The sequence below is a fragment of the Choloepus didactylus genome, chromosome 2 (assembly GCF_015220235.1).
Source record: "Choloepus didactylus isolate mChoDid1 chromosome 2, mChoDid1.pri, whole genome shotgun sequence".
In the NCBI taxonomy this organism is placed as follows: Eukaryota; Metazoa; Chordata; class Mammalia; order Pilosa; family Megalonychidae; genus Choloepus; species Choloepus didactylus.
The window spans coordinates 123,068,779-123,093,798 of record NC_051308.1 but is presented as its reverse complement, the minus strand read 5'-3'; the positions used below and the strand labels follow the sequence as shown (position 1 = coordinate 123,093,798).

The window sequence follows — 25,020 nt, the reverse complement described above, 5'->3', positions numbered from 1 at the left end:
GGGATGGAGAGACAGGTATAACTAAAATACACAGAGATCGAGTAGGGGGTAGATTGTTGACTGCAGAAAGATGCTTCCACTGGCAATGAAGAGGGCAACCCTGTTAGGAGGGGTGGGGCAGGAGGCACAGAGCAGCAAGGGGATGGAAGTGCAGAAGACAGATGGGCAGGGGATGGTATGCCAGCCAGAGCATGGCTCAGGGTGGCCGGGAGGGGAAGGACAGTGGGATCATGCCTCAAGTTTCTAAGTGGAACTCTCAGGAGTCCCTGGCTAGTATACAAGGATAGATTATGGTTCTTCCAAATAGAAAGCTGCTCTGTGCCCTGGTAACTTTCAGCCCCTGGTAGAGAAGGATATGTAGTCAGAGCCCTGAGGGAGGGACAGTTGCCTACATAGATTTTCAGCCTCCAAAACACTCAGTCCTGGCGGAAGTTGACAGAGAAGGCTGAGCATCTCATGAGATGGGAATTCCAGAGGTAACGCAGGCGCAGGAGCCAAGGCCTTTGCATGCTGAAATGTGTGGACCCTGGTACTGTATGATAACTGCCTGGGGCCACTGGGACCATTCACTTATCCACCTCCTTACCCAGAAATGGCTGTTGCTCTGTATTTGTATATGACTCTGCAATTCACTTGTTCTCTGCTGTTCACCTCCCAGAGCACAGCTAACAGAATAAACTAATTTGTGTAAGAGATCTTGAGAGTTTTCCTGCCTGATCCATGTTATAAAACAGCATTTGGATGATGGTCATCTTGTCTTTTCAAAAGAAACAGAAGAAAACTTGCTGTCTATCTGTCCCCCACAGTCAACAGTCATGGGCCAATCAGGCAAACGCATCTACTGATCCTAAAATGAATTATTTTTCCTCTAAAACAAAGGAGAAATGGAGTGTGAATTCTAAAAAGCTTTCACCTCCTGAGGAATGTGACTATTTTATTTTTCTAACTTAGAAAACAGCCAAACCACCTAGTTACTTATGTACATATTTACATTTATTACATTATTTATTAAATTTACAACTTTCCAGTGGAAACAGTTTAGCGAGCTGAAAGTGGTCACCCATTGTATACTGCACGTAAGAAGTAGGAACTAATGCTTGTTGTTTGTTAGCTGATATTTCTTCTTTCAAAATAGCTGCAGATGAGGGACCTGGTTAGACTTCCAAAGCTTCTGCAGAGATGATGTAATACTCGAATTGGTATATCAGATGACATGTCAAAGTTACTTAAATAATTCAGTTAGCCACGCAATGATTTCATCTTCCATTATCCTCAACGGAGCTATAAAAATATATATTTTTTCATATTAGCAGCTTGTAAAATGCAGTCAGTCTATGCCGCAAACCAAGAGTCTTTATTACCTTCCTATTCTAATGTGAGGAGCCCTCTGTAAGGAGTTCTCATCAAAATTCAGGGAGCCAGGAAGGAGCAATGGAGAGGGTGGTGGCCGCAACCCTCACGGGACAGCCACTTGAATTCCACTTCAAACATGACCTTCAATCTCCCCCCACAACCCACCTCGGTCTCTGAGTATACCTGAAGTTCCCAAATAAGAGAGCCCAAGTTGTAGACCCATGCATAAGCGAGTCACCCGTTTCTAATGGTTATGTTCTCCTCTGCCACACGAATCTCCTCGGGATGGGTGTCTTCCCACCTCAACCCCTCTTTCTGTTTAGTCACCTCCACGAGGATGACAGAGCCATCTTGGGTGACTTCAGAGGAAATCAGTCAGAAAAGCAAGCTGCAGCCTCACATGGCCACATCCCTTCCCACCAACAGTCTACTTACTGGCCTTTAGCCTTCCCTGGGGTTTGTTTCCACAGTGTCCACAGACCAGACCAGGGGTCCCTAAACATTTGTCTTCCTTTAGTTGTTAGCAGGAGTTCATTGAAAACAACAATAAAAACTGTGGTCTTGGGTTTTAGACAGGTTTCTGAGAACGTCACAGAACATACAAATGGGAGCTGGGAATTTGAACGGGGGATGAAGGTGGCAGCGCTTCTCAAACTTGCCGGAGCATGCATGGGACTCCGTGTAGGTGCACGTGTCAGGGCTCTGCACCTCTCTCTGCTCACCTCGCCCCCTCCCTAAGGGTCTCCCCTTCTACCCTCATAGCTCCCGTTTCATCCACTTTCTAACAAATCAAGCCTGTATCTCCAGTTCAGCTCTAAGCTGAAATTCCACCTGTAAATTTTTCTTCCCAAAGAAATGAGATTCTCAGCTCCCCTCTTAATTTGGTGGATGCTGTAAACATTTACGCAAAAATGAGGAGTACCAGGACTTCCAGGAATTGTCTAATTGGAACTGTCTGGGTGAAAAGTGTAGCATCAAGTCCCTTTTCCCTCAGATATCTACTTGGCTGTCCTCTGACATTGTTGTCACCCAGCAGGGACAATTTTGCATTTGTTCCTGGTTATAGTTGGCCCACCCATCTCCTGCCTCTCTCCCCAACCCCAGCCCCTCCACCATAAACATTAACCCTTTCATAACTGAGTTTAGGGAACTCCCCCTGCAACCACAGTGAGTTCTTTAAATTTAAAATTTATTATTAAGTAGGTTAGTAAATGCACACGATACAAAATTTGAATAGCAAACAATGACACACAGTGAAAATTAAGTTCCTCTCCCACACCCAGTCCCAAGCTGTCCACATTCCTCCCCAGAGACACGACTATTAATCCAGGTCTTTAATCTTTTCCCAGAGATATTCCATGACAAGCACTTCTTTAGTATTACCTTCCTATTTAAATGCCTCTCCTACTTTTTCATGAGGTTCAAATGTGATAATGTATTAAGGAATTTGTTTCTTACAGCTTCCCATGAGTTATATCCCTGCTAGGTCTCTGGCTGTGCTGTGTTCTCTTTCTAGACTCACCATCTCAAAGCAGGATGTTCTTGCGAAGCTCTCCTGCTCAAGAACCTACAATGGCTCCCTATTTCCATATGGCTCCATTTTAATGCCAGACTGACTTTCAAGGATCTCCTTGCAAATATTCAGTCTCTTTTGCCATTTCCTCAACATTGGGCAGGCCACTTTCATTTATCGAATAAACCATAATATGTTTAGCTCCCCTCTGTGTCCCAGCCTATGCTGCCTCTCCCACCAGCAATGCTTTCTTACTCCACTTTTGGTTTGAAAATCTAGCTCACATTCTACCCCCTCCAAAAAGTCTGCATGATGATTCCAGCCTCTTCAACCCACCGCCAATTGACTGCCCTAGGCTTTATCACGCATTTCACACATTCTGACACGTCACCGCGCACTCTTGCCTATGTTCTAAGAATTTCTTACACACCAGTCCTCTCTCCTCGGTGTGACCACCACAAGCTTCTCACGGGTAGAAGTCCTGACACTGCTTTCTCCAAATCCCACTGAATGCCTCGCTGTACTTGGCGCACACACCCCAGCCATCAGCTAACACGGTGCCTAGCATCGAGTAATCTCCATAAATGTTTGTAGAATGAATAAAAGAACAGGTGAAGGAATGAATTCTGGAGAACCCCATCACCTTTCTCAGTGGCCCTGACTGACAGCCGTCCCCCAAATGACATTCTCTGCCATGGTTTGTGGTGGCTGTTCTTCACCCTCATCCGTGTCATCTCCTGCTCCACTGTGACCATCAGAGATAGAGGAATGCCTTGGGTCTCCCCCTTACCTGGCATTTACACATATCACGTGAAATGTGAAACATCCCTCCTTTGACCACGAACCCCTCAACTTCTACTTCTCCCACCTCAAAACATCTCTAGCTGCTCAACTCCTCCCTACCCCTCTCCATGCAGCTGCCCGCAAGGTTCACTGCCCCTGCCCAGGAGGGCCCCCCCAGAGGCTGAGTGCTCCATGGATGCCCCTGCCCCTGGGCCATCTGCCACAGCTGACTTCCCTGGATAACTGAGCACTGTTCTGCTCCGTGGCTGGGGAGAAAGGAGACCTCGTAACCCTCCTAGTGAATACTTATTCATCCCCATAACAACCACTTACCTAAAGAGCTTTCTAGAAAACCAGCTACTCACTCAACAAAGCCAAAGGACTTGATAACCCGTCTTGCTCTTTTGTCTCTCCATAGCTTTAACAAGTAGTCTCCTCTCTCAGGATCTCTAACATTGTGCTCTCCTGGCTCTCCTCCTGGACTTTGCTTCTCCAACCTGGCTCCTCTGCCTCTTCCCACCACCCCAGGCCTTCTGTCTTTTTCTTCTTGGTAACCTCAGATGCTCAGGGCATCAACTGCTGAACTGATGAAGACGCTCCCAAGTCTGTAACTCTGGAGTCCCAGCCCTTAGGCCAGCCTTGCCAATGAGAGCTGGACATCTCTCCCTGAGTAAGTAAATCTAACTCACCAAAGCACAAATCCATCATGTTTCTTCCCAAGCAGGGGCCCTGTCTTACTCTTCTGCTACGCTTGGTGATGCCACCGTCTTCAGGGTGCAAAAGGTCAACATTTCTGTTGTTTCTGGCTTCTTTCTTGAATGACAACAATAATGATAATTGGCAGCTAACATTCACCAAGCACAGTTATAAGCCAATCACTAGTTTTAAGCATTTTGCCTCAATTACCTTATTTCTACATACTATGTCTATACTATTATGACATACACTGTTATTTCTATCCTATTATTGTTATTCCCATACCATTGTTTTCCCCTTTTCCACAGAAGACATCTAAGGCACAGATGGTTGAAGTGACCTGTCCAAGGCCTGGTTCTGAGTTCAAGGAGTTTGGTGCCAGAGCCTGCACGTTCTGCTGATAACTTTTGTTAATATAATCTCTACCCTTTCTCGCAAACCTAGCCCTTCATATTAAGTTCTGTTACTACCACCGTGGTTCAGGACTTCACTTTGTTTGGCTGGATTCTTTCATTAATGCACTAACCAGTGCCCCCATCCCCAGCCTCATGTCTAAAATTCATCTTACGCTTTGCCAGCAGAGTGATCTTTCTAAAGCAGAGCTCTGCTCAGAAACTCTCAGTGGCCTCCCAGTACCTTCAGGAAAACTACCCAAACCTTTTGAAAATGCAGCAGTCCAGCCCCATCAGCCTCCAATCCCCCTGCCCCCACCCCCAACAGCAGCTCCTCCAAAGAGGATGACCTCACTCCCTGGTTCTACCCTTTACAGCCCTGGATTTTTACTCTTCCCTCATCCCTCAAAGCCCAACTTGAAGGCCCCTGCCTCCCTGATGACCACCGGGATCTGCCAGGAGGATGACTTCCAGAGCCTCCTAATGGCAGTGAACTTAGCCAACATCACCCACTGTTTACTGTACTCGGGTCTCATCTTTTGCTTGTGACTGAAGGCCCAACTCTGACCCTGGCTCCTGAAGTGATCCCGATCCTTGGCTTGAAGCCAACCATTCCTGGGAAGGGAAGAGGAGTAGTATATTGCGATGGTTGGTGATATAACCCTTGGAGTCTCACAGACCTTGATTTGACCCTGTTAGGTTACCTGACTTATCTGAGCCTCAGATTCCCTGTCTCTAGGCTCACTGAGAGGGTTCTGTGAGTTCCTATAAGGAAAGGCTAGTACAGTGCCTGGTGCATGGTCAGAGCTGAGTGACGTGAGGTTAGTATTAGTCTTCTTGTTACTTCTTATTGTTCAAGGCAAACTCCATGAGCAGAATCAGGCTCTCCAAGTAACGGACCCCTGTTCTTGTTCTAGTACATGACAGACATTTTATCCACTGCAATCTGCAGGGTACTTACGTAGCTCTGCCTGTCCTTCTGCCGCATCTCAGAAGACCTGCAAACAAATTTTCATCTCAATTAAAGAACTGAAAAGAGAGGCTGCAATCTGGGGTTACTGATTGCCTGAAAGTGACCCAAATTTGGAAATTCCTAAACAGCGCCCTGTCAAACTGATATTTCCTACTATCCTAAATGTTTAAATCAAATGGGCTACAGAGTTGGTCCAAAGAGTTGTGCAAAAAGTAGTCAAAAAATGATAGAAGAACAATGCCAACCACTTTCCCCCACCCGCTTCAAGGACAACTGTTGACAAAAGAGTTAATTTAATGATAACTTGTGCATAGGCTAAAGACGAAGAAAAGGTTAGAATGGCTTGGACTAGTGCTCCCCAACAGAAATAAAATGTAGGACACAATTAAAAAATTTTAATAACCACATTAAAAAGTAAAAAAAAAAAAAAAAAAACTAACGTAATATGTCCAAAATATTATCATTTGAACAATTAATATGAAAAATTATTGAGATATTTTACATTCACTTTTTTATACCATGTCTTAGAAATCCAATGTCTATTTTACACTTACAGCACATCTTAATTTGGATTCACCACATTATAAGTACTCAACAGCCACATGTGAATCGTGGCTATCATTTTAGACAGTGCAGGTCTGGACCTTCAGATAATGCTCCCACCCACACACTCATGCACCAGCTTCCTCCTTATAAACGCTATCAGCTCTAGCCCAGAGCTAGGCGAGCCGTCCAGCAGCCTGGTCCACAGGGCTGGGCGGAGCATGTCAAGTTGTTTGTTACTACAGCTAGCCATCAGTTTAAGTTCAACCCTCTCCCCTTCTTAAGCTCCATGCCAAATTTCTCATAATTTCCCAATCAGTGGCTTTGGGGTTGAGATCTTTTCTGAAGTAATTATTTTATTAGGAAAACTTTTTTTGCAGGTTATAGAGAGTTAACAGTACCGACCATTGGAGTTATTGTCCCTCCATTGAATGAACTTCTTCTTAAAAAGCTAAATCAACCCATCAACCAATGGGTTTGAAGTTTCATGGGCACTCAGTGCCATCTCTCTTTGGTTCAGGCATACTGGTAAGAGGCTCACACTGAGGGGAAAATGATTTTGGTTTCTGGGGATCAACCTGTAAAGGAGATAACCATAATACTGCTATTTCGGGATTAAAAATACTTTTTTTTAAACATTTGAGCTCTCAAAATTCTTTATTCACTGGGTAATGACTCCCCCAAACTTTCCATAGGAGGTTTCCATAACACTGTTAGGAGAGTCAAAGGATTAGCAATCCATTGCTTAGGGGTCTTCATGGTATTTGCGACCTATAAAATGGAAACTGTACCCTCAGGAAAATTCTAATGCCAATATCCCCAAATAGTCTAGGTCAGCACTAATCAGAAGAACTTCTGCAATGATGGAAATGTTCTACAGCTGGGCTGTCCAATATGGAAGCCACCAGCCACTGTTGCTGCTGGGCACTTAAAACATGCTAGTACAACTGAGGAACTGAGTTTTAAATTTTATTTAATTTTAACTAATTAATTTTTAAATATAAATAGCCACTGTGGCTAGTGACCACTGTTTGGAACAGTGCAAGTCTAGGGAAACAAATATAGTTTGCAAATTTGACTCAAGACAATGGTGTCAAATGAAATGGACCCTAGATGCCATCACCTTGTAGAAAGCTTATCTAGCATTCCCTGAGGGAGTGATAAATTAAACTACCAAATTTCCTTTTGGTAAGGCTGATATGGAGACTGTCTGGGGCATCAAGAACCTCTACTCTGTTCTTTTGGGACTTGAATAGAGGTCTCTGTTTACCAGGAGAAAAAAAAAGGGCTAGGAACAGGTCACCAGCTTTTCAAGGCATATGGGTTGCTTGCTAGATTGACTCAAGATCTCTGAGGGACTGGGAAAGGCTCAGGGAGGCAACACAGGTAATATCAGCACAGTTTTTGCCCCCTTTAAGTCACCCAACTCAACAAAAGCTCCTTTCCTACCCGGGAGCACCACCTAAGCTATAAGACATGGCTGGCAAGAGAAAGGAACTTTTATCAAAAATCAGGCTTTGGAATCAGAAGTAGAGATACAAGGAGGCTATGGAACAGGTTCCACAGCATTTGGCTGTGTGTTCCCAGGTCTGTAAAGCTCTCTGTGGCCTGAGGATTCGTTCTACCTTAAGATAGTGCAGAATGTCTGGAGGAGTGTGGCACCCTCAGTAATCCCAGACAAGTAAAACAAAAAAAGTTCTCATTTCTTTTCATATGTCTGAAGTTTTAAACTTTGAAATAATTTTCTGGCCTTTGAAAAAGCAATTTAAGTTTGCAACCTTATTTTTTTAAAGTATACATACCTCTCATATACAGCACTATAATTACACAAATTATAGTTACTGCTATAAATGCTGGTAAAAGCACATGTACACGACTCAAATAAGGAACTGTAAATAAAGAAAAGAAAAACAATGAGCTGAAATGATTAAAATAGGGATATTTCTAAATGAACTAATATGTGCAAGGTTGATATATACCAGGCCCAGTGTTATTTACTAAAAGAAGCACATATTCCACTAGGTTTGTTTCTGGCCCTCCTACCCTGCCAGTGGAAGCATAATTTAGTATCATGCGTTCGGTAGGGCAACTTGGCAGCTGTACATAATAGCCTTAAAAATGTTCATGATAAAGCAGCTAGGCACTGGGCTAAGTGATGAGTCATTATAATAGTGCTGGGCAACTGATTTAACCTCTTGGTGCCTCACTCTTCTCATAGGGTAACTGAAAATGGGACTGGCAAATATACCCACTTCATAGGGCATTTGTGAGCATTAAATGAGTTAATACATTTAAGAACAGCTATTAGCTATCATAAACCTATCCCATAGGTGCTATTATTATTTCTACCAATAACCTTTGACCTCGCAATTCCATTTTTAAGTTGTTATCCTAATGAAACCATCAGTGTGTTACCCTCCCACCCCCCACAGGCACAGAGATAATTACTGAAACCTTACTTAACAATACTAAAAAGCTAAAACAATCCAAGTGTCCTTAACAGAAAAATATGATATGCCCATGTGGTACACTCTGGCTATTAAAAATCTGAATACAGAATACATAAGGATATGGAAAAATGTTCACAGTGCACTAAGAAGGGGAAAAAAAAATAGGTCACTTACGACAAATACAACGTGGATACAAGAGAAAAAATATGAACGAATGAATGAATGAATGAATGAGAATGAGAATATGAACACACACCCTTTCCTCTTGTTAGGAACAGAGATGGGTTGCAACAAATAGGCAGTCACCTCTAAGATTAATTTGAGAGGACCCTGGCCAGAAACTGCTAGTTGCCATCTAACATGCATTCTCTCCTTTTAAATAACAGAATCCAGATTTTCAGCTGAGTATACTGCCACCCAATTAAAAGATTAATTTCTCAGCCTTTCTTGTTGCTAGTTTTGACCGCTGTGACTAAGTTCTGGACAAAGAGATGCAAGAAGGGTTGTACGGTATTTCCCAAAGTCTCCTGAAAAGGGATAAGGCACACCACTCTCCTCTTTCTGCATCCTGCTATGTGTGATAGGCTGGCTAATCTCTAACAGACAAGGCCAAGAGAAGGCAGCAGGAGCTGGGCTGCCCTGGGCCTCTGACAACTTCATAAAGCAGCAGTATAGTCAGGGCTGCTGACCTCCAATTTTTCTTTTTTTTAAGTGAAAGTAGTAGTCTACATTTTTAAGCCTCTGCTACTTTTTTCCATTTTATGCAGCTGAACCTAATTCTAATTGATGTGGTCTCTTCCAAAAACCTCCATCCCGAGGGGTGCTGCCAGATGCTGTAATCACAGAGACAGCAGATATTTAGGGAAGATGACGAGGACAACAACAATACAAGGAAGGTCTTAATTCTCTGTTCTTCCTTCTTGACCTGTCTGCAGCATTGACAGTTGCTCACTCCCTCTTTGCTTGCCTTTGAGACACCACATTCTTAGGATTTTATTCCCACCTCTGTAGCAACTCTGTTCCTTTGCTGGGTCTTCTTTTCTGAGCCTCTAGATGCTGGAGTCCCCAAGGCTCAGTCCCAGTGCAGTTCTCTCTGACATCTGCTCTCTAGGCAATCCCACCTATCTCATGGACTTAAATGCCTGCTATATCCAGATTATGCCCATATGCGTATCTCCAGCCCTGACTATCCACCTCAGACTCGTAAATCTAAGGGCCTTACTCACCTCTAACAGGCATCTCAAACTGCACATGTCCAAAACTAAACTTTTGATTTCCTCCGCAAACCTGCTCTTCCCGAGTCTTCCCAATCTTAGTAAATGGTAATGTGATTCATCAAGTTCCTTGGGTCAGAAATCTAGGAGTCATTTGTGAATTTCTTATTAGGCACCCTCGTCCCTCTGCCATCGAAACCATTAGGAAATCCTCTTGGCTCTATTCTTAAAATATATCCTAACCTGAACTCCTATCCTCTACTGCTACCATTCTGGTCTAAGACACCATCGACTCTTATTGAGAACAAGAGTTTCCAAATTGGGTGCAGGCATCCCAGATGGTACATACGATGACCATCAGGGGCAAAAAAAAAAAAGAAAAGAAAAACAGAACCTATACTTAAATTTATTATTTATATTGTTCTTCAAAATTTTTCAATTTTGTTTTGTTTTAAAATGGTACAAATTACAGTTGACCCTCATTATTCACAGATCCCTTTGCGAATTTGCCTACTCACTAAAATTTATTTCTAATCCCCACATCAATATCCAAGGTGCTTTAGTGGTCGTGGACGTGACAGAGTGGTGAAAAACCTGAGTAGGCCAACATGCACCCTCCCAGCTGAGGGTGAAGAAGCTGACACTGCCTTCTTGTTTCAGCTCTCACACTGTGGACAAATGTCCTTTTAGCGGTATATGCAGTGCCATGTTTTTGCTGATTTCACTGTTTAAAATGGCACCCAAGTGTAGTGTTGAAGTGCTATCTAGTTTTCCTAAGTGCAAGAAGGCAGTGATATGTCTTATGGAGAAAATATGTGCTAGATAAGCTTCATTAGGGCATGAGTTGTGCTACTGGTTGTGAGTTCAACATTAATAAAAAATATATAATTAATGAGGTGTCTTTAAACAGAAACACACATAAAACAAAGATACATATTGATCAGTTAATAAAAATGTGACAAGAGAAATCTAGCCCTATAATCCCCTAGGAGCAATGATTCTGTATTCACAAATTTAGGGCTCATGGCAACTCTACAGAACATTGTAACTACCACAAAGAATGGGAACTTGCTGTATATTCATATAGTATGATCACTGTGGTAGAAACTTCTGTTGTTCCCCAATATTTGATCTGTTTGGTAACCCTTGACTTTTAACTGGGCACAAGGCCTGCCAACTACAGATTACATTTACAAACCTCCCTTAGCTAGGTGTGGCCATGGACTTGGCTGTGGTCAAGAGGGTGCGAATGGAAGTGATGTGTGATACAACTGGGTTGGCCCTTAACAGGGAGACTCACACTCCACCCTTCTCCTTCTAGTTTTCCACTTGCTTCGGAGCCACTAGAGATGTGAACCCCTCTCTGACTCCAGAAAGCACAATTTTAAGCCATAAGTATTTCAGTATGTATTTCAAAAGATGATTATTTTTAAAATATAACCATGCCATTAAGTGTTTAATATAATCAAAAATGCAGTCAGTGTTTAAATTTCTCTAAAATTTTTACTTTACTTTTCTTTGTTTGAATCAGGACTCAATATGGTCCATATATTGCAATCAGCTGATATTTTCTTAAATCTCTTTAATCTATAGGTTCCCTCACCATCTCTTTTTCTTGCCCCTCATTATTTATTTATTGAAGAAACCCCATAGTTTGTAGGGTCATTTAGCATTTTCCTCTGACCCCTGAATTTCCTCAATTTGATCAAATACAGGAAATTATTCTGTTTGTTGTTTTTTTCGGCAACAGTACTACCTAAGTAATGTTCTGTACTTTCAGCTGGTAGCACGTAATTCCTGGTTGCTTTTCTTTTCATATTAACTGCCATTGATAATCATTGTTCTGGTCCATTATTTCATTAAGGGTTTGCAAAATGATTTAGTTTATTATTCCCCCTTATTGATTCGCTAAAATATTTTTATAGATTAAAAACTTTCCCTTGTCAACAAAATGGTTACTCTGAGGAACAGTTTACATAGGAAAGTCAGAATAAATGTTTGATTCTTTCCCTTTATTTACCAGTTTTCAAAACAAAGTTGGCTCTCAAGCATTCTCTAAAAGTGATCAATGAGTTTTTTTATTTTAGTATCATTGTGAACTAATAAACTGAATATAATTGATGTGTTTCAAACTATGACATTTGATATTCTTATTGATGTTCAAATTACCCCGCTTCTGGCTAGTGAGAACCTCTTCAGAGTAGCTTCTGAGCCCCTTGGTACAACTAGAGTAAGTCTGGGATGGCTTCCTCGCTTTGGAGTAAGATAAGACATTACGGGCTCATCCTAATACATTCCCTGCCCCAGACACAGAATCAGCCATTTGTCCAAAAAGCCCTGATTCATTTTATTGGGAAATGGTAATTAGAGACCATAATCCCAGTGAGGGTGACCAACCATTCTAGTTTTCCTGGGACTGAGGAGCTTCATGGGATGTCAGATTTCAGAGCTGAAACTGGGAAAATCCCAGGCAAACCAGGATGAGTTGGTCACCCTAATTTGGGCAGAAGGGGCACGCAAATTGCTATTGGATTGGTTCCTTTTTTCTGTAACTTTTCAGTGGACAGAACTAAGAAATATGTACTTTTAAAGATAAGATACATTATGTTCAGTTGCCCAGATTGAACTGTTTTTAACCTCAGAAATAGAAATTTCATTCATATGGTTCAACTTAATACTTCCAAATAAATTCTGGTTACAATTTTACTTAACCTAATCTCTTACATCTGAATCACCTTTCTCTCATGCCAAACATCCCAATTCTCAAAAACACTAATATATCTATTCTTTTACTTTTTTTCCAAAATACACAGTCTCAGAATACCAGCATTAACACCGACTATAAAATTACTAAAAACAGGTTAAGATTTTTTCTTTGTAGTTCATTTTATCCTTTGAGTATGCCTCTCTAGGGATTTAAGTCAAATTACCGTTTTAACAACAGTTGGAATAGCTCCTCTTGACGTTATTTGACCAACTGGATTTATAGTTCATTTATTTAATTTGCTTTTATATTTTTAGGGAATGTTTTTAAAAATGTTATTTCACCTTATATAAAATATTTAGTGACAAGGTCAAATCTAGAATAAATGATTTATTCAGAGAAGGCAAGCCTCTATCACTGTCTTTTCTTAGTTCCTCCTCCTGCTATAAGTAATCTTTTAAAAAAATTATGGTTTATCCTTACATTTTAAAATATAAAAATATGTATTTCATATAGGATACATATATATTTGTATATCCCCTTTCTTGGATAAACTTCAGCATATGATACACAATTTTCTCCCCTGGCTTTGTCACTTAAACACTTGGCAATCATCCTGAAGTGACTATAGAGATGTGCCTATTTTCTGTTTTCAGCTGCATAGACTCCATTGTGTGGATTTACTATATTTTATTCAACCAATACCACACTGATTGACATTTGGGGGCTCCCCCACCCAGTCTTTTGCTATTAAAAATAGTTCTCCAATGAAAAGTCTTGTGTGTAGTCTTTTTGTATATTTAAAATAGATTCCTAGAAATGGGATTGCTGATTCAAAAAGTATATGCATATAAAGCCAGGCCAAAGGGTAAAGGTTGAAACTCATTGTGTTTTAAAACTTCAACTTCCATATGAGACCAAGGGAAGAGATATCTATTTGGTACAGGATCTAAATTTTCTAAACGGTACAACTCTACAGTCAATTTGTTCAAACACCACAATTGCATGGAACTTTGAATAGGAAGTGAGATAAGGTAGGTTAGTATAGGCTGGAGTGAAATAGTGACACATCCCAGAGTAATTTGGGAAGATAATAAAAAATATATTTACAGCCTCCCCCTCCCCAGCCCCGAGGATCTGGAGGAAGGTGCAGATGTGTTGGACATCCTCACCTGGACTGGTGTTGATGTTGTCACAAACATTGGGACTGGCGGTTTGATGTGCTGAGCCCTCGAGCGTGGGATTTGCCCTTATGAGGCTCATTACCACAAAGGAGAGTCTAAAGTTGTATGTAATGGTGCCTAAGAGTCTCCCCCTGAGTACCTCTTTGTTGCTCAGATGTGGCCCTCTCTCTCTCTAACTGATCCATCTCGACAGGTGAACTCGCTGCCCTCCCCCCTATGTGGGACCTGACTCCCAGGGGTGTAAATCTCCCTGGCAATGCAGAATATGACTCCCGGGGATGAATGTGGACCTGGCATCGTGGGACTGAGAGTATCTTCTTGACCAAAAGGGGGATGCAAAATGAGACAAAATAGTTTCAGTGGCTGAGAGATTTCAAATGGAGTCGAGAGGTCACTCTGGTGGACATTCTTATGCACTATATAGATAACACCTCTTAGGTTTTAATGTATTGGAATAGCTAGAAGTAAATACCTGAAACTACCAAACTCCAACCCAGCAGTCTGGACTCCTGAAGACAATTATATAATAATGTAGATTACAAGGGGTGACAGTGTGATTGTGAAGACCTTGTGGATCACACCCCCTTTACCTAGTGTATGGATGAGTAGAAAAATGGGGTGGGATGGGGGGATGATTTGGGTGTTCTTTTTTCACTTTCATTTTTTATTCTTGTTCTGGTTCTTTCTGATGTAAGGAAAATGTTCAGAGATAGATTGTGGTGATGAACGCAGAACTATGTTATCATACTGTGGACAGTGGATTGTATACCATGGATGATTGTATGGTGTGTGAATGTATTTCAATAAAACTGAATTTAATAAAAAAAAAAAAGAAAAAAAAAGTATATGCATATGTTATTTTGCTAAATATTGATAAATTCCCCTCCACAGGGATTGCACTGTTTTGTATTCCTGTCAGCATTATATGAGAAGATCTGTTTCCTCATAGCCAGACCAACAGAATTTGGTTAGTATGGTATTTCAGTTTATTTTAATTTGCATTTCTCATTATAAGTGAGTTTGAACTTCTTTTGATATGGTACATGGCCATTTATATTTCTTTTTCTGTGAACTGTCTAGTCACATCTCTGGGCTTTTATTTTCCTACAGCACTGTTGGTCTTTCCCCTCTTAATCTGTAAAAGCAGAATTCACATCTTAACCACTACTCTTTTCAGTGGAAAGTTGAAAAAGCCACAAAGGATCAACACAAACCACCTCACAAAATCTCCTAGTTCTGTTTCTGCCTGCTAATTCTGAGTCAAAATTTGTTCAGAAATTCTTCTTAACATCCTTCATCTCAGTCTACATAATATAAATTCTTACTTTGCATTTCTTTCCTTCCTTTCCTTTTTCCTACCTTCCCATGTTTCTGTGTTTTTATGACGAACTTCTCCTGATTCCTTCCACTTATTGTACAGGTATGACCAGAGGATGTTTTTTACTGAGACTTCACCTTCAGTCCTCCAGGGACTCCCTGGAGATAACACATGTCCTCCCTGGCTATGGCAGTAAGACCAACTGGCTGGCCTCAGAATAATGCTCGCTCTGCATAACTCAAGGCAGGAGCTGAACAATGCTGCCTTTATGTTTTTGGCCCATGAATGTGAACAACAGATAGGAAAACTGGTACCCTAGAGAATATCCTCCTACTCACCTCCTGGAAAAAAACATGCACTTGTCCTGGGCTCTCCTTAGAGTTCTGTGCCAAGGTAGAGGGTTTTGGGTCACTCCATCTCTTCCCTTTCCCCAGCAATTATCCTAAACAGAATGGCAAAGGCCCTTGGGTTTCTTTGCCTGCAAATACTCTTTAGTTGACTTGAGAAGGTCCTCGGTTTCCTTTCCTTCCTTTCACAAACATATAATTGACTTATGTGACACCCTTCCCTCCCTAAAGCCCATATAACTGACTTCTACTCTCATCCACTCACAGAACAGACATCAGTGACCTCCTAATTGCTAAATCCACAGACCACTTCTATGTTATTCTCCTTGAGCCCTTTGTTATACATGATGCTATATTGAGCATCATCTCTTGAAACTCTCCTTTGCTTCCTATGTCATGAGTAATAACTAACAATTTTACAGTGACTAACCATCATCAATACCCTTTCTCATCCATTATTTCATTTAATTCCCCAGCCCCTGTAAAGTAGGTATCACTATCCCCATTGGAAGGATAAGGAAGCTGAGGTTCAGGAAGGTTTACATAGTATGTCACCACCCATATACACATTGCCAATAAGCAATGATATCATTCTCCTTGCTCCAAATCCATGCTCTCCTCCAACCAGAGTTATCTCCTGCCTCTGACATCTCCATTTTCTGAGCCGTATAAGCCTGTCCATATTCAGATGCTGTCACAAACCAGTTTGATGACCTTGAGGGAACTATTTTGGCTCTCTGAGCATATGTAATGTGGACATAAAGTTCCCATGCTATTTACTGTCAAGATAGAAGAGGAGGAGCAAATTATAGAGCCTGACACAAAGACAAGGAATAATCACTCACTGGCTTTTTCTCTCCAGCTCCCAATGCCTTGAGCCTCTGCTCTGTGTCCTTCAAATGTTTGTCAGTTGCAGTAAATTCCCAATTGTGGACCATAATTCTACATCTCTGAGTCATTTCCTCATGTCCACTCTACCGATACACCAGGGAAGACATGAGTGCTTTGAATTTAGATAAGAGTTGGACATCAAATCCTGGCTTTGTCTCTTAATAAATGTGTGCACTTGGGCAAGTTACTTAACCCTTCTATGACTCAGATGCTGCATTTAGAAAATGAGCGAAATAGTACCCATCCCAAAGGGTTGTTGCATGGATTAAATGTGATGTACTCATGTAAACATTTAGGAGAGTTTGACATGGAGTAGGCCTTCAATAAATGCTAGTTTTCTTTACTTTCCCTGATATGATCAGAGGTGGACAAAAACACTGTCTTCAGTCTCAACTGTCTCCAAATGTCATCTTTAACTTCTACCCTTTTAACTAGTTAGCGACTCCCTTCCATTCCTGGACTGTGATGACAATACCTCAATAGATCTCATGACCAAAATCCACAAAAAAATTCCCCATCAAACAAAATGTTGCAAGAAACATGAAATGATGGAGCAAAAAATTAAGTTACATCTGACCAAAATTTACGTATATCAACGTGCTATAGCTTCCACTATCTGATTCCTGTGAATAAGTTAAAAAAAAAAAAATTTTTTTTAATTTATTTGGAGTAATGAAAATGTTCAAAAATTGATTGTGGTGATGAATGCACAACTATATGATAATACTGTGAACAAATGATTGTACACTATGGATGACTGTATGGTATGTGACTATACCTCCGTAAAATTGCATTTAAAAAAAAAAACTTATTGCCAAAAAAAAAAGAGTATCAGGAGAATCAATATGAGTTACCATTACTATGCTTCATTTGCAAAGCCTGCATGAAAAATCAAAACCTGAAAAAATTAAGAGGCAGGATGTAATTGTTATACCCTCATCCTTCATGGATTTCTATGTTATGATGCATGTATTGTCATATGAAAGCATGTAAAAGACTTTGTGGAAAAAAGGATCCTAGACTTTTACTGCTGTAGAGAACCTTTAAGATCATTAAGTTCAGGTCCCTGGTTTTGCAGAAAAGGAAAAGGTCCTCCAACATTTGATTGCGGAGACTGAGGACAGGATCCCAGATACATGCCCCACATGTTGACACTTCTCCAGATTTTAAATGACCTAAGAACTATCTAGTAATGTTTCTCAAGCTTTCAATATCTACAATGTAATGTGAATTTGGGAAAAAAAACTTTTTAAAAAGATAAATCACAATTATTTAATAACAAAAGGGATTTGTTTTAAAGTTAATAACTGTAATTTATCAATTGATTTCCAAGGTATCTACAGAGGACATCTTACATGAGCATTCAATTCTAATGGCAATGGTAAAGTGAAAACTGTGCAAAGGTCAAAACCCTTGAAAATCCCTTAAAATGTTCCAAATAATTCTCGGGGAAGGGGGGCAGATCTTATTTATAAATTATTCAAGTATTTTGCCTCTTGGAACACTTGAAATTTTTCAGGATTACAAATTGCTTGGTTTTTCTCTACATGAGCATCTTCTTCCTCCTTGTCAGTCATGTGCAACACACACATACCAAATGCCAAAGCACATTGGTATTGCTTTTTGCTTTTCCCACTGTAAGGCAACTATCTTCTAGCACAACAAATTGCATTTCTACATTGTATGCCTTGGATATTACACAACACCTAGTAGATGGGCATTTCATAAAAGAATGTTTGCCAATACCTTGTTCTGCTTTATCTTCATGCATAAAACAACTGTCATGAACTTTGCAGCTAGTTTGAAACACTTCCTGGCAATTGCGTGACTTGTGCAAACAGCACAATTTTGAGTGGCACCTCTGTGGATTTGCTCTTTTCTCTCTTTAGGGGCCCAATCTATCAGTTACATGTTGGAAACTCATTTTGCACATGATGTGGAAAAAACTTCTTTGCTTTACCCAAGAAGTTGCTCTGTTTTATAGTGATTTTATGTCATTTGAAAAGTTCCAAAAAAGGCAACACATGGGTGACTTAGAGAGAATGGCTTGCCATTCAAATAAAATCCATGTTTTTTATATCATTATATTTACCAACTAACCTTTCTGTTTCAGTTGCTTTTTCAAAAAAAATTTCATTGGGATTCACACCCCGTTCAAGCCCAAAGATACTCATATTCTGTACTTGCTGTGGAATCTCATTCACTATTTACAATTATGGTATTATTCTGAATTATAGTAGTTATTATTTTCATCTCTCCTTTTAGGTTTTAATGAACCACTTTCAAGCTACTGATCCTTTTGTTTATAAGATAATGTAAAAAATATAATGGGGATATAATGTAAAAAAGTAGATAATAAAAATTCCAAGTTATAAGTGTAAATAATTAGACAACATAAAAAGAACATAACCAAGACAGATAGCCATGCTGAGTGTGGTCACAACTGAGAGTCAGCCTAACCAAATGCAGCAAATGCATCTCTGGTAGCACATGTGCAATCTTTAAGATGATTATGGCAGCTGGGAGCTATGTACCTCAGGAAAACACGTTCTTCATCTGTTCCTGTGGGTGTGAACCCTTGTAAACAGGACCTTTGATGAGGTTACTTCAGTTAAGGTGTGGCCATCGAGTGCCATAGTCTTCTGGGAGAAAGCAGTGCCTTGATGATGCCTTGATTTTGGACTTCTCCTAACCTCAAAACCATGAGCCAATAAATTCCCATTGTTTAAGGCAATCCATGGCATGGTATATGATTTAGTAGTCAAAGAACTAAAACGATGAGTATCAAGAATATTATAAAACAGCACTGCAAGTAGTTAAGAGACTGGGCATTGGAGCCAGACAGCCTCATTTCAAAACCAGATTCTGTCTGTTAAAGGCTGTTGAACTCGGACAAGTAACTAACTCCCTGTCTCAGTTTCTCACTATAAAATAGGGATAATTACTAGTACCCAACTCGGGGTTGTTTGAGGATTGAGTTAATTAACACATGTATTAAAACAGTGCTTGACACAGAAAGTACTCAAAAATATTAGTTTGAATCTCTAAAGGGGTTTCAGTGAAAACTGTATCCATCTTACATTTCAAATTTGTGAAACGTATGTTCACCACCACATCTGTGGTTTGAAATCCACAAATCACCACTCGTTTGTGGACTCCACTTGTATCTAGAATCTCCATCACAACACACTTGGTTATTTACTCACCTGCTGAGTTACAGGTGGCCAAAGCAATTGATGACTTCTTTTCAGATACTTTATTATTTACAATACACTGTATTTCCTGTGAAAGATCATCCTCCTTCCTAAAATACATCTCACGTTCTGAGTTATTTTTACATTGTACTGATGGACACTCCCATGAATACTCTATAAGCTCTGGATGGCTGTTGATAGGTTTCTGGAGCCAACATTGAACTACAATGTTTTCACCAATCAATGTACAATTTAGTTCCAGGGATGGAAGAGGCTCTGGAAAAAAAAAGTATAATATTTAGTATAGAAAAGAGTATTATTTACATCACATATAAGGAAACACAATAAAATTAAGTTCTGAGTTCTCATCAGAAACCATGTAGGCAAGAGGGCAGTGATATATTTAACGTATTGAAAGAGAAAAACTGCCAACCAAGAATTCTTTCTTAAGCAAAACTTTCCTTCAAAAATGAGGGAGAGTTTAAAATATTCACAGATAAACAACTTGAGAGAGATTGTTAACAAGAGTTTTGCCCTGCAAGAAATACTAAAGGGAGTTTTGCAGGCTGAGAAGAAAAGACAGGAGAGAGAGGCTTTGAGAAGAGTGTAGAAATGAAGATTACCAGTAAGGGTAATTAAAAGGATAAAAAGACAAAAGTAAGATATGACATATAAAAGCCAAAGGATAAAATGGTTGAAGTAAGTAATGCTTTTACAGTATCAACATTCAATATTAATGGTTTAAACTGTCCAATCAAAAGACACAGATTTGCAGAATGGATAAAAAAAAATGAGCCATCTATATGCTGTCTACAAGAGACTCACCTTAGACCCAAGGATACAAACAGGTTGAAAATGAAAGGCTGGAAAAAGATATTCCATGCAAACAAAAATAACCAAAAAAGAGCTGGGGGAGCTATACTAAAATCAGATAAATTAAACTTTAAATACAAAAATATTATAAGAGACAAGGAAGACATTATATATTAATAAAAGAAGAAATCCACAAAGAAGAAATAACAATCATAAATATTTATGCACATAACCAGGGTGCTCCAAAATACATGAGGCAAACACTGGCAAAACTGAAGGGAGAAACAGACGTCTCTACAATAATAACTGGAGACTTCAATACACCACTCTCATCACTACATAGACTATCTAGACAGAGGATCAATAAGGAAACAGAGATGTTGAATAAAATGATAAATGAACTAGACCTAACAGACATTTACAGAACACTACCCTGCAAAACAGCAGGATATACATTTTTCTCAAGTGTCCATGGATTGTTCTCCAGGACAGGCCACATGTTGGGACACAAAACAAGTCTCAAAAAAATTAAAAAAGATTGAGATTATACAAAGCACTTTCTCTGATCATAATGGAACAAAGCTGGAAATCAATAACAGGCAAAGAACAGGAAAATTCACAAATATATGGAGATTAAACAACACACACTCTTAAACAGTCAGTGGGTGAAAGAAGAAATTGCAAGAGAAATTAGTAAATATCTTGAGACAAATGAAAATGAGAATATAACACATCAAAACTTATGGGATGTACCAAAGGGGTTCTGAGAGGGAAATTTATAGCCCTAAACACCTACATTAAAAAGGAAGAAAGAGCTAAAATCAAAGAACTAACTGCACACCTGGAGGAACTAGAAAAAGAAGAGCAAACTAGTCCCAAAGCAAGCAGAAGGAAAGAAATAACAAAGATTAGAGCAGAAATAAATGAAATCAAGAACAAAAAGAAATAGAGAGACTAAACAAAACCAAAAATTGGTTTTTGAGAAACACTGACAAACCTTTAGCTAGACTGACAAAGAAAAAAAGAGAGAAGATGCAAATAAATAAAATCAGAAATGAGAGAGTGGACATTACTACTGACCCCACAGAAATAAAGAAGATCATAAGAGGATACTATGAACATCTGCATGCCTACAAATTAGACAACTTAGATGAAATAGACAATTTCCTACAAACACATAAACAACCTACACTGTCTATGGAAGAAATAGAAGACCTCAAGAAGCCAATCACAAGTAAAGAGACTGAATTAGTCATCAAAACCTTCCAACAAAGAATAGCCCAGGACCAGATGGCTTCTCGGGTGAATTCTACAAATCATTCCAGGAACAATTAAAAACAATCCTCAAACTCTTCCAAAAAACTGAAGAGGAGTGAACACTACCTAACTCATTATTTGAAGCTAACATCACCCTAATACCAAAGCCAGATAAAGATACTACAAGAAAGGAAAATTACAGCCTATCTCTCAAATGAATATAGATCCAAAATCCTCCACAAAATACGTGTAAATCAAATCCAACAGCACATTAAAAGAACCAAACACTATGATCAAGTGTGTTTTATTCCAGGTATGCAAAGAAAATCAATTAATGTAATATACAATATTAACAACTCATAGGAGAAAAACCACATGATCATATCAATGGATGCAGAAAAAGCATTTGACAAAATCCAGCATCCTTTCTTAATAAAAACACTTCAAAAGACAGGAATAGAAGGAAACTTCTTCAATGTGATAAAGGGCATATATGAAAAACCAACTGCTAATATCATACTCAATGGTGAAATAATGAAAGCTTTTCCTTTAAGATCAGGAACAAGATAAGGATGTCCACTGTCACCACTCTTATTCAACATCATGCTAGAAGTTCCAGCTAGAGCAATTAGACAAGAAAAATAAATAAAAGGCATCCGAATTATAAAGGAAAAAGTAAAACTTTCACTATTTGCAGACAACATGATTCTGTATTTAGAAAGTCCCCCAAAATCTACAACAAAGCTACTAGGGCTAATAAAGAAGTTCAGCAAAGTGGCAGGATACAAGATCAACATGCAAAAATCAGTACCATTTCTACACACTAGTAATGAGCAATCTCAGGAGGAAATCCAGAAAAAAAAAAATCCATTTACAATAGCATCTAAAATAATCAAATATCTAGAATTAAATTCAACCAAGGATGTAAAGGATCTGTATTCAGAAAACTACAAAACATGGCTAAAAGAAAACAAGGAAGATCTAAATAAATGGAAGGACATTCTGTGTTCATGGATTAGAAGATTAAATATCATTAAGATGCCAATTCTACCCAAATTGATTTATAGGTTCAACACAATACCAAACAAAATTCCAACAACCTACTTTGAAGAACTGGAAAAGCCAGTCATCAAACTTATTTGGAAGGGTATGGGGCCCCAAATAGGCAAAAACATCATGGAAAAGAAGAACAAAGTTGGAGGAGTCACACTGCCTGACTTTAAAATATACTACAAAGCTACAGCGGTCAAAACAGCATGGTACTGGCATAAAAATAGACATATTGATCAATGGAACTGAACTGACAGCTTACAAATAGACTCACATATTTATGGTCAATTGATTTTCAACAAGGCTGCCAAGTCCACTCAACTGGGACAGAACAGTCTCTTCAACAAATGGTGCTGGAAAAACTGGATATCCATATCCAAAAGAATTCAAGAGGTCCCCTGTATCAAACCTTATATAAAAATTAACTCAAAATGGATCAAAAACCTAAATATAAGGAACAGGACCATAAAATTCCTAGAAGAAAATGTAGGGAAGTATCTTCAAGATCTTGTGGTAGGCAGAGGTTTCTTAGACCTGAAACCAAAAGCTAAAGCAATGAAAGGAAAAATAGATAAATGAGACCTCCTCAAAACTGAAGACTTCTGTGTATCAAAGGACTTTTTCATAAAGGTGAAAAAGCAGCCTACTCGATGGGAGAAAATATTTGGAAACCACATATCCAGTAAGAGTTTAATAATCAGAATATATAAAGAAATCCTATACATCACTAGCAATCAGGGAAATGCCAATCAAAATCATAATGAGATATCATTTTACACCTACTAGAATGGCCACTATTAAACAAACAAAACTATAAATGTTGGAGAGGATGTGAAGGCATAGGAACACCTGTTCACTGTTGGTTGTAATGTAAAATGGTACAGCTGCTGTGGAAGACAATTTGGCGGTTCCTTAGGAAGCTAAGTATAGAACTGCCATATGACCCAGCAATCCCGTAACTAGGTGTATACTTGGAAGATACGAAAGCAGGGATGTGACATTTGTGCACCATGTTCATAAGAGCATTATTCACAATTTCCAAAAGATGGAAACAACCCAAGTGTCCATCAACTGACGAATGGATAAACAAAATGTGGTATGCACATACAATGGAATATTATTTAGCAGTAAGAAGGAATGAAGTCCTGAAGCATGTGACAACATGGATGAACCTTGAGGACATTATGCTGAGTGAAATAAGTCAGACACAAAAGGACAAATATTGTATGATCTCACTAATATGAACTAATTATAATAAGTAAACTCATAGAGTTAAAATGTAGAATTCAGGTTATCAGGAATAAAATGAGGGTAGAGAGTGGGGAGCACTGATGCTTAATGTGTGCAGAATTCTAACTAGGTTGAATTTAAATGTCTGGAAACGGACAGAGGTGATGGTAGCACACTATGGTGAGTAATTGATAGCACTGAATTATGTGTGTGATTGTGACTGAAAGGGGAAATTTAGAGTTAAGTATGTCACTAGAAGAAAGGCTAGAGATTAAAACATGGGACTGTGTAACATAGGGAAGCCTGTGGTAGATGATGACTGTGATTAGTAGTACAAAAATAAAAATGTGCTTTCATGAACTAGAATAAATATACATCATTATTACAAAGAGTTAATAATAGAGTGGTATATGGGAAAAAGCACCTATTGCAGACTGTGGGATATAGTTAATAGTAATATTTTAATATTCCTTCATCAATAGTAACAAATGTACCATACCAATGCTAAGGGTCAATAATAGTGGGGGACAAGGACTATGGGATTTTTTTTTGTTGTTGGAGTAATGAAAACATTATAAAATTGATTGTGGTGATGAATGCACAACTATATAATGATACTGTGAGCCACTGATTGCATACTTTGGATGGTTTTTATGGTATGTAAATATTCTCCATAAAACCACTTTTTTTTTTTTTTTTTTTTTTTAATCATCATTTTATTAAGATATATTCACATACCACGCAGTCATACAAAACAAATTGTACTTTCGATTGTTTACAGTACCATTACATAGTTGTACATTCATCACCTAAATCAATCCCTGACACCTTCATTAGCACACACACAAAAATAACAAGAATAATAATTAGAAAAACCACTTTTTTTAAAAGAGAAGAACATTTAGATTCATCATCTACAAGTTTCTGAAGACCCCCATTTTCCTTATGAACTAAAGAGATAACCAGACCACCCCCTTGAGCACAAAAAGGAGAGAATTCTCTCTCTTCTGCTGGATCAGCTCTACCTGCTCAAATTCAGCAGAATAAACAGAAGCCCCAAATCTCATATCCTCAAAAATGTTGAAATCCAAAACACTCTGAAAGCCAAAAGATTT

The 25,020-nt window shown here is 39.1% G+C and overlaps 1 protein-coding gene across 3 annotated transcripts in view; it reads right to left on the bottom strand.

Annotated features, from left to right (window-relative positions):
* Positions 1-971: 971 nt before the first annotated feature.
* The window catches only part of CD58 (CD58 molecule), a 60,095-nt gene continuing 36,046 nt past the window's right edge, over positions 972-25,020 (bottom strand). The window contains exons 3-7 of one of the 3 annotated variants that reach the window (XR_005215263.1): positions 19,568-19,831; positions 8,056-8,142; positions 5,699-5,735; positions 4,339-4,458; positions 972-1,281 (exon numbers count right to left, since the gene is read on the bottom strand). Coding sequence is in view for 2 of the 3 variants with exons in the window: in XM_037826281.1 (XP_037682209.1) it covers positions 4,384-4,462; positions 5,699-5,735; positions 8,056-8,142; positions 19,568-19,831 (467 nt within the window). In the remaining variant the exon portion in view is untranslated. Of the gene's footprint in view, positions 1,282-4,338; positions 4,463-5,698; positions 5,736-8,055; positions 8,143-19,567; positions 19,832-25,020 lie in introns of all 3 variants that reach the window. The other 2 variants (XM_037826281.1, XM_037826282.1) reach the window with 2 other exon arrangements.